Source organism: Cyanistes caeruleus, chromosome 3 (assembly GCF_971803275.1).
Source record: "Cyanistes caeruleus chromosome 3, bCyaCae1.hap1.1, whole genome shotgun sequence".
NCBI classification, from domain to species: domain Eukaryota; kingdom Metazoa; phylum Chordata; class Aves; order Passeriformes; family Paridae; genus Cyanistes; species Cyanistes caeruleus.
Genome location: NC_141703.1, coordinates 95,058,543 through 95,068,584, shown reverse-complemented (window position 1 = coordinate 95,068,584; position 10,042 = coordinate 95,058,543). Strand labels below are relative to the sequence as shown.

General features: G+C 36.8%; 1 protein-coding gene across 1 annotated transcript in view; it reads left to right on the top strand.

Annotated features, from left to right (window-relative positions):
- Positions 1–5,366: 5,366 nt before the first annotated feature.
- The window catches only part of LOC147654371 (uncharacterized), a 34,877-nt gene continuing 30,201 nt past the window's right edge, over positions 5,367–10,042 (top strand). The window contains exon 1 of the mRNA XM_086883054.1: positions 5,367–5,616. Coding sequence (XP_086739180.1) covers positions 5,449–5,616 — 168 coding nt within the window. The 5' untranslated portion in view covers positions 5,367–5,448. The remainder of the gene's footprint in view (positions 5,617–10,042) is intronic.

Sequence of the window (10,042 nt, the reverse complement as noted above, 5' to 3'; positions counted from 1 at the left end):
AATCCTTCTCCAATCCATTTCTTTATCAAAGCAGTGTTTCCAAAGTGAGAACAAGAAACTTCATGACTCCTAAAGCCCACATGTCACAAACATTACCAAAGTTCACTATATTGTGAAGATAAATATATTCCACGTGTAGATAAGAGCTGAACTATTGTTCCTGTAATCATTTAGCATATAACCTGAAAAAGATCGTTTTAGTTTGTTTTTGTTTATTTTATGTTTTTGAATGCAGATATAGTGGTACCTTGAAAACAAGAAACACTTTGGGAACTCTTTTTTTTTCTTTGAAGAATGGTGTTCTGAAAGTGAACAGAATACAAATCTGGAGTCCTTGTAGAGGAAATGAAAGTACGGACTAAATATTTTGCTGTTGAAACCAGAAAAGATTAGTCAATGTGACTTAATTTGAAAAACAACCATAAAATGATTTTTGGTAACTGCTAACAATTACATCAATAACTCAAAATAAAAGAAGTACTTTCAATAGGAAAACAATTCCCCGTAGACGATTCCCAACTATAGATGCCTCATTTGCACATTGTAATGGATTAGTTAGCTTGTGAGCATGTGTCAGGAGCCTGGTTCAGGATCCTATTATTACTCTCATCTGGATAGGATGAAGATAAGACCTGGCTGAAGATGCCATAAGCATTAAATGTGGTGTGCCCTATCAGCACTTCAGTCAGATTCACATAAAGGGAATAAAGACTTTAACATTTCTATACCGGTTTTCTAAATTCTCATTTCAAGGATTAAACAGGAGAATCCTGAGTCAAAAAAAAAAAAAAAAAAAAAAAGTCTCATGTTTTTAAATAAATGTATTTCTGTTTCCTGTTCAGTTTTAAATCCTGGGCATAATCTGTCCATCGGTGTTGTATGATTACCTCAGGACTTTTTGCACAGAGTTTGCAGATCTGATTGTCATGTGTACAGGCACTCAGTTTTCAGTAGATCAAACTGATAATGAACAACTTAAAGTTGGGGATGGGTGGATTTTTACATATTTCCAATCAGCTGTTATATAGAATATAGCCAGGGGTGTAATAATGAAGAATCCATTACTCCAAGTACTTCATATGCCTTACATGAAGGGATGCATTTATAGGAATACAAGGCCAAGAATCCAGCAGGACTGTGGGGGGAAAGAAGAGGCAGACACTTTCCTGAAGGCTTTTTTCAGTATCACTGTGAAAGGCCTCAAGCCATGAAGCTCTTGTTGCTTCCCTGGAACCCTTTCCAACAGCTATTGCAGAGGAATGTTTTCTTGCTATTCTTTCTGAAAATAATTTCAGATGTGATTTGGTATAAGAGAAGCCACACAGACAGAACAGTTTTTTCAGTGCTGATGTTGAATTAAAATCCCACATTTTTTTTTTTATACAAGGGGAAGTTTTTATGTGTGACAGATAAGCATCCATTTCTGAAAAATAAAAACCAAAAAATTGAATCCCTATTACTATCAAGCTGTAGAACAAATAAGTCTGATTTTTTGTTTTTAAATCTCAGTTATTAGTCTCCGAATTGCTAAATATTATACCTGGTTAGCATTCAAAATGCAAAGCAGAAAGATGAAAGCAAGACTTGTTTTTTTATGATTTATTAAGATGAGGTAGCCAGTCATCCAGGTGATCCTGAGCACTACCACTATAGAGACAGTGCTAATCATGTTTTTCGTTAATGAATCCTTTTAATCCCTAGAAGCACACACACAAAAAGTTATTAAATCTTTCTCTATACCATTTAATATCTGAGTTTAAAACTTTCTATTTATTCAGGGCTATATTGGAAAAATGTGTTATTAAGGTGAGGTGAGAAGATACACTTCCCTACATTTGTTTGATGTATCATTCAGAGAAAAAATACAGAGAAATAAATTTATCAGACTAATCTGTGTTTGGAGTATGCAGCTTGGATGTATCTGTTTTTAATTTAAAAAGTGAAGTTCACCAAGGCAATTGAAAATTAACATGTTAGCTATTACAAGCTTTTTAGAAAACTTATAATTCATCCAAATGCACTTAATTTTCAGCATAAGAATTAGCTGTCGTGAAGTTTGAATATCCAGTTTTTCTCAAGCCTGAGCAGACTCAGAAATAAGGTATTTTGTTTGCTCCAACCATGAAAATTGTACTTAAAGAAATGAAGAAATGGTGCAAAGTTTTGCTAAATGAATCAGTCCCATGGAATTAATAAAAATTAAAGCAATCCTTTTTTAAATAATATAGTGTACACTGAAGGCTTGTGACACACATGGAGCCTGTGACAATACTTGGAGTGTTAATATAAAACTGAGCAAGTAAATCAGCTTCAAGCTGCTCAATAACTGGTGTGGTGTTTGGCTGTGCTGAGAAATTCATAATTCTCAGTTGTCTGCTCCCACTCTTCTCTCACTTTTAGGGATTTAAATTTGGAATAAAACTGTCTTTGAAGTCAAGCTGAGTGACCCTGCAATCCAAAAAGGGGGACAAAAGTCTGAATGTGTTCATTGATATGCACTTGAACAAAGTCTGTCCCATTGTAACAAAGGGAATTCATTTTCTGCCTGCTTAAAGTATACTTTTCTTTAAAATAAAAGATTTTGTCAAAAATCCAAGTTTGTGACAAGAAAGTCTGAGCTGGTGTCAAGAGACTGAGGAATAAATTTTTTGAAAGATATGAGGAGTCCTGTGCCATCTCACCTTATCAAATTAATCTTCCTCCATACCACAGAGATACTGATCCTGATGAGGATCAAGATGTATGGAGGAGTATGAGTGCTATTGGCAAGAGGAATGATCACAACATGGGCTTTTACACACTGAAATCTAATTTTAGCCAGTGCTGCAAACCAGCAACTTTGAATATAAAGAGAGGTAGTTTCAAAAGATACATTAATACATTATTCAGAACACCAAAACAAAACAAAACAATATTCCACTTTCTATCCTGAAAGACTTTATAGTGCTTTCTAGGTCTTGTCAACTTAGCCCCGAAAGGCAGCTATTCCTTGTGAAATGAGGGCCTTCAATCATGCTTCTCTTCTCTGGGGAATGCAAAATGATGCATCAAACAAAATTCACAGAGAAATAATAAAGTGAGTTATAATTAACCAAGTAGATATCTGGCCACCACATGTGCATTTATCTTTAGGATATATTTTACAGTAAAGAGCAATTGGGGAGACCTAGTGGACAAAGGCTGGAGAAAAACAGGGACAACTTCAGAAGAGCAGGATTATCCTGTAAAAACCTCTACCTCTTTTCTTTTTCATTTTCCAATAATCTCATGTCAGAAGCCCACACATCCTAAATGTGTATCACAACATGATCATCATCTGGAAGGGGGTTTGTGTTTACATTTCCTGAACAAGTCTGTCTTTCTTTCGTATCATCTACTACTGCCAAGGTACATTGTAAGCCTGATAGCCTGCTTTGGTATGTGAGCACTCCAATGAATACTTATGCCAAAAACACAGGGCAAATAAGAATATAGTTATTATGGCCAGATTTTAAATACATGTGAGGTATGTCTTTTTCAGTGCATTAATTTAATTACTTTAATACATTAAATGTAGTTATGCACTTAAGTGAAGGGGTGGAGTATCAGTTAGGCTGTGGGTGTCTGCAGTTTGCATTTCAATTCACAGAGGACTGCACAGTCTTGCAAGATTCAAGGCAGATGTAGATCCAATACCTTAGATCTTTAGAAAGGAGAAAATGTATTTCCTTCTAGTGAATATATAGGTTGAGTGAAGAGTTTTATTTCTTTTGGCTACTTAGAAATACAAAATAGCATACCAACAATACTTCTAGAATTGTATTAATAATAAGCCATCACAAAAGGCCTGGGATAGCAAGTGTTGTAATAGTATGTGGACTTAAAATTCTTCCTTGGTAGTTTAGAGCTTTTCCTTCTCTGTCCGTAGCAATAACAGTTGCAGTGGCAGGGATTCCTAATTAATAAAAGAGACATTAGCAATTTATTGTTTGGTTGCAAGGGCATATCTCTCTTCCACACAAATAGCTTCTTGCCTCCTAAATTGTATATGTTTCACCTGCCTTGTACTAAGTTAAAGGGGTTTTCTGTAGCTTAGACAAAAGGCAGGACTGAGGGTTGCGAGCACTGTTTTTCTGAGGACAGTTCATGTTCATGACTTGCTGGTTCTTGCCATCAAAGAGCTTCATCAGAGCTTCCTGAGCCAACACCAGTGATGAAAGAGCAAGCTCCTTCCTTGGCTGTAGTGGGCTCCCTTATCACAGCTGTTCAACCCTACCTTCTGGTCAGCAGTGAGAAACCAATTTAGGAACATTTTGTACCAAACTCCACTACATTTCATACCAGATTGATGCAGAGTGTAACTTTTGCCCTACAAGAATCTTGGCTGTCAGGTTTACCTCCTCAATCCCTTTGCTTCACTTGTCTTCCACATCTCCTGCCTACCAGCTCACACTAGGCATCACATCTCGTGGGGACAACCCTCATGCAAAACTTTTTATCCTGGTAATAAACATGCTCCTCAAAGCCTGTTCTTCATTCCTAATAGAGACCTTCCAGATTGCCATGGTCTCATGACTGTGCTCTCAAAAGAGATCCAAAAGCAGTGAGTTAGAATGTCACAGGACACACAGAAGCACATAATGCTGTGCTGTCATTCAACTACATATGGAAGGAGCACGGTGCCACGTAGCCAGGCAGTGTTTGCTGAACTTTTTCTGGCTTGCATGTGCAGTCCAAATTTCAAATATTTCCAAGAAATTGCCTCTACAAATGCAAGACATAATAATGGAACAACAAGGATTGAAAACTACTTGGTGAGTGCCATCAGAAACAATGTAACACAAAAGCTGAATGCACAACATGGAAAGACTGCTGTCCCTGTACACTGTACTAGGAGAGTTTCTTGAAACAGGCTGAGATTTTCACTTTACCTTGTCAGCATCTGTCTGAATTTTTCCATTCTCTGGGTAGTTTCCTTTCAGTTGCAGTGTTGCTGCTAACTGTTGTACTGACTTTAGAATGTGTTCTTTGCTTATTAATAAATGATATATAACAAATAATATCAGGCACTCATTACTTTTGGATGTATTCAAGGCTCTGGCTGGGAATTTCTAAATCATGAATTTAAGTCCACATATGCAATCACCATAACTGCAAGATTTTTTACTTAGTTGTCAAAAGCAGATTTTTGAATGCTTGATTACTGTGAAAACTTCTCCTGCACCCAACAGGCCTGTGCTGCTGTGCCAGTGACCAAGCTATCAGTTTCAGTGTTTATCAGGACAATGAAAACAAGCTCAGATTACACCAGTAATGTGAGCAGCAACAGATTATTAAATCACATGGCATAACCCAGAGACACTGATACTAATAGCTCTCTGCTGATCTCCTAACTCTCCCTGAATGTACTCTGTACCCTAAAAGTTGCCCTATGGACAGCTTTAAATCTTACCCCATCCAATTACTGACATGGTTACCAGGAAATGTCCAGGCAGCAGCTTCATGGCTCTGAGCAGCAATAAGTACAACAGTGCAGAACTGAGTGCTGACCACAGAAATGCTGCCAACACAAAACTGTGCAGCAGGACAGCCACAGCTGTGCACCAGGAGTCTGCAGGAGGATCCACCACGTCACAGGTGAGTGAGGTGGAACTGGCATCATAAGGGAGGTATTGCTGGTAGCATCTGGTGGTATCGTCACTGCACTTCCTGGAAGTTTAATTTTCAGTTCCAGAGATGAAGGTGATTTTAAAAATGAGCAGAGAAAAGCAGAGATCACTAACATCCACTTTACAGATAAGTTTCAAATTTTCCTATTGGTAGAGATATGTTTAGGAGAAAAAAGGAAGAAAAAAATGAGAAAAATTGTAACATATTTTCTCATTTTCATTTATACTAAAAGCAAGTTAGAGAGGAGAAACTTTAATACAGAAACCAAAACAATAAGTTGTTTGCAGAATTACACCGTTACTCTCAGCTTAACAAATCCATCAGTTTTGTCTGACTTCGATTAGAACGGAGACTATGCAGCACCTTTTAGGACTGGGCCTTGACTGACAGCAGTTTGGGATACATTTTAATTTTTCCCCTCTGTTCTTTTTGGAATCCTTTTCTTCAGTATTAGGAGGTGAGGTAGCATAAAACAAGTACTTCTAACTGTTCTCCAAAGTGCAAGAGAATAATAAAGCTCCATTTCCAAACTTTGTCTTATCTCTGAATCATGGAATCACAGAATCAATAAGGCTGGAAAAGACCTCCAAGGTCATTGAATCCAACCTATGACCAAACACCACCATGTCAACTAGACCCTGGCACTGAGTGCCATGTCCAGTCTTTCCTTAAACACCTCCAGGGACAGATATATATATAGATATATAGATATATAGATATATAGATATATAGATATATAGATATATAGATATATAGATATATAGATATACAGATATATAGATATACAGATATATAGATATATAGATATATAGATATATAGATATATAGATATAACATTATCATAAATAAATGTATTTAAAAAACAGGGGCTGGAAGCTCCTACAGTCTTAAAAACACAAACCTTGATGGAGTTGCTCCAAATCTGCATTAGTCCAAGCAGGATGAGAAACATGCATTAATCTATTATAACTACAGCTCTGCTGGCATGACTCTGCTCATTGTTCAGAGGGGAATCACAGGACACTGTTAATCACAGCCATGTCCCTCAAGAAAATTTGCTGCAATTGTGTTTTTATGAAGTCATTCACAATAAAACAGTAGCACAAGCAGCTACTGCCTAGGAAAAAAGTTAACTGTTTACATATTGTAATACCAGGGTATGGGGGAAGGTCACACTGTTGGTGGAACACTGTGGGACACATTTTTAAAGCCTAATATTGAGATAGTGAACTGAAAAGCTCAATATGTATTCCAGCAATACCACTCTGGGTCTGTGAGCCTGGCCAGGGAAGTAACAGAGGTGTCAGCAATCCCAAGACATGCTATGTGATTTAGCTATTTTTGAATCAATAATATCCACTAATCAATAATATTGCAATATGTTCTAAACTGGCTGCTTTTAATTGTTTTCCTCAAACTACATACAGAACAAAATATTGCAACTTAGTGTACAATACTTGCAGTTTAACATCTTCCCTCTTACCTAGTGAGTATTTGAAACAAAATGGTAATAACCACACCAGCCATGGACAATCCAATACCAATATAAGAAATAGAATCCAAAGGTTTTGTATATTTATATTTTATCTGAAATGCCCAGAAAACTAATTGTATCAGAAATGAGATAAATTTCTTTTTAAATTTTCTGGTTACACATAGAAACAAGAATGTTTTAGTAAAATTATGATTATTGCTGGCCACTGCCAGAATTTCTAGATTCCACAGAATTATTCTGGACCACAAAATTAGAGAAGCTTGTGAAAAACACCAAAAAGATTGGTATTTAACAATACCAATCAAATATTCATCAAAATAGTAGATTAAATAATTCATAATAAAATGCAAGGTGACACAGACTTCACAAAGCAGCTTTTAACTTTTCATACTGGTGAGCATTCTGAATTTTGACTTCTTGGTCTAAGGTAAGATATCACAAATAATTATAAATTGAAACCAGTCTATGTTTGCATTGTGACAATAAAGCAGCAAGTAAATGTAAATGTATTCAGTGAAACAGAAAATGCTGTTGCATTTACATAAACAGATGGGAATCTTATTTAGAATGTAGTCACTTTGTGCAAAAAGGGCATGCATAACATAAAGGGAAATACAGAAACAAGTAAACAGTACAAATATGGAAATGCTGTTCTGTGGAGACAGTAAAAAAGAACTCTGAAATGCTGTCATGCTGAAGTTAGTGACCACAGATATGTGAATTTATCCAGGGTGTGTTTTGTTTAGAGAGGCTGAAATAAATACTGAAAGAATAACAAACATCAGAAACAGGCAGTCGTTCCTAAATAGTCTTGTCAGTAAAATAGGGTAATGTATAAAACTTTATGGTTGAAAGCTTAATATTTACAGAGCAAGTGCTTCTACAAACATATAAGCAGGGAGAGTAGTTAATGCTAAATCCTCTGAGTTATTTACCCAGCACAAGGCAGTGCCACAGCATTTTAAACTTCCTTTATGTGCCTTTCTCCGTCAAGACTGCCAATGAAATTACCAATTTCTGTGAATTATTCAGATGATTAGGATTCAGTCTTCCACTGACTAAGCATTAAACAACTGCCAGCTGAATTATGTGGATGCCAAACAACAGCTTTCAGTTTTTGGTAGTGCTGTTGCTGCTGACCAGAGCTGAATCCAGACTGGATCAGGAAGCAAACAATGGAGTGAACCCTCCCTTCCCTCCTGCAGCACAGTAGTGCTCATGCACTCACACATCAAATGACATGCAGTCATTTTCAAACATACTTCTGCAGGGTACAGCAGCTAGAACTGCTTTTAATGACCAACAAGCAGCTTGGAGTACAAACAAGAAGTGAACACAACTATTCACGGTATTAGGTAGTTCAGTAAAATGTTTTAATAAAAATAGGAGTAAAAAATTTTGTTTCAGTAATTTCCTTAGAAATGACACATTTCTTGGATCACTTAGCTGTATGGTTCCATGGTGATGATTACTGATCTGTCATATGTATGTGTTTGAGCTTAAAAACTTGGTTAAATATTGTAAGAAGAAGACGATTACTGTTTTCTGGAGAAACCATGCCAAATGCAAATACATATTAACTAAAAATTCAGGGTGTTTGATACTCACACTTGAGCATTGTCTGGCAAGAGTGCAGTAACATCTGGAATCAGTCCCTGGTGGGGGAAATCAAAGCACACAATGGTTTTATCTGGTTTTACCTGGAAGTAGGAGTTAAAAGATAGCAATGAAATGAAAAATGAAACATTCCCCACACTGGGCTATGCCAGTCATGTTGACTTTTTCTTGTTTTCCAAAATTTTGGTAGTCTTCTGGAGAGACTGTCCTCCATAGACCTGGTTTTTTCATTCTTAATATAGTACTAATACACCCTAGGACAAATCCACTCTGATATTCCTGTAACATTTTATGGAATACACTTTTGCTCACAAATGTCCTGGTTTAGCAGCACTGATTTAGCCATATCATCTGTTATATAAGAAGCTGAAGAATGTTTTTTATGCCACTTGATCTAAACACCCTTCACTTATGTCACCTATAGGTCCCACAAACTCTGTCAATTGCTTATTGCCAAAAATCAAAGCAAAAATAAAAGAGACTCCTCTGAGCTGGAGTCTCTCTGCCTAAGTCCTGAGGAGTGTGGTAGGTCCAGACAGCCTCTGGATCAAGCTGGCACTGGGGTTCCTTACCCTGGGACTGAAGGCTATTTCAGCACTGCTCACTACTCCACCACCAATGTTGCCAGGGATGACTTGTTTTTGTCTCCATCAGTGGAGACTCTGATAAACCCTGGACTGGAAGAATTTGTGATTCTGGCATAGGACAAATCCAGCTCTGCCACTGTCTGATGAACCTTTGCAAGGCAAAGAGAAAAGTAGGTATAGGTAGCAGATATAAGAGAAGCTGGTGCTTTTGGGGAAGCCTGCACTATGCTCGTGCACACATTCAGCATTTACAGATTTTTGTTTAGATTTTTTTTTAGAATATATATAAGTAGTTGAGAACACCTGCTCTTTCTATGAATGTCAAGAGATATCTTCAATTTTTGTTGAGGTGGAGTGTGAAAATAATTATTACCCTCCACTTAACATCATTTCTGGGGGAAAATATTGGTAAATGAGGAAAATAATATCCTAAATCCTAATATATACACACAGTCCAAATGGACAGACTTTTAATAACTCTAAATAAGAAATAGTCACACCAGAGATATTTACTGTTAGTGCAAAGTCAGAAGATAAGGGACTGCCTGGCTTTTTGCCTTCAGATCCCACTTTTTTGACTGCTTTTTTTTGCAGATTTCTACCAAATTAGAGTTCATCTATGTGATTTAAATCACTCAATTGTAGCTTAAGTGAGGAAGCAAAATCCTGGATTATATAACAGACTTTGTTATTG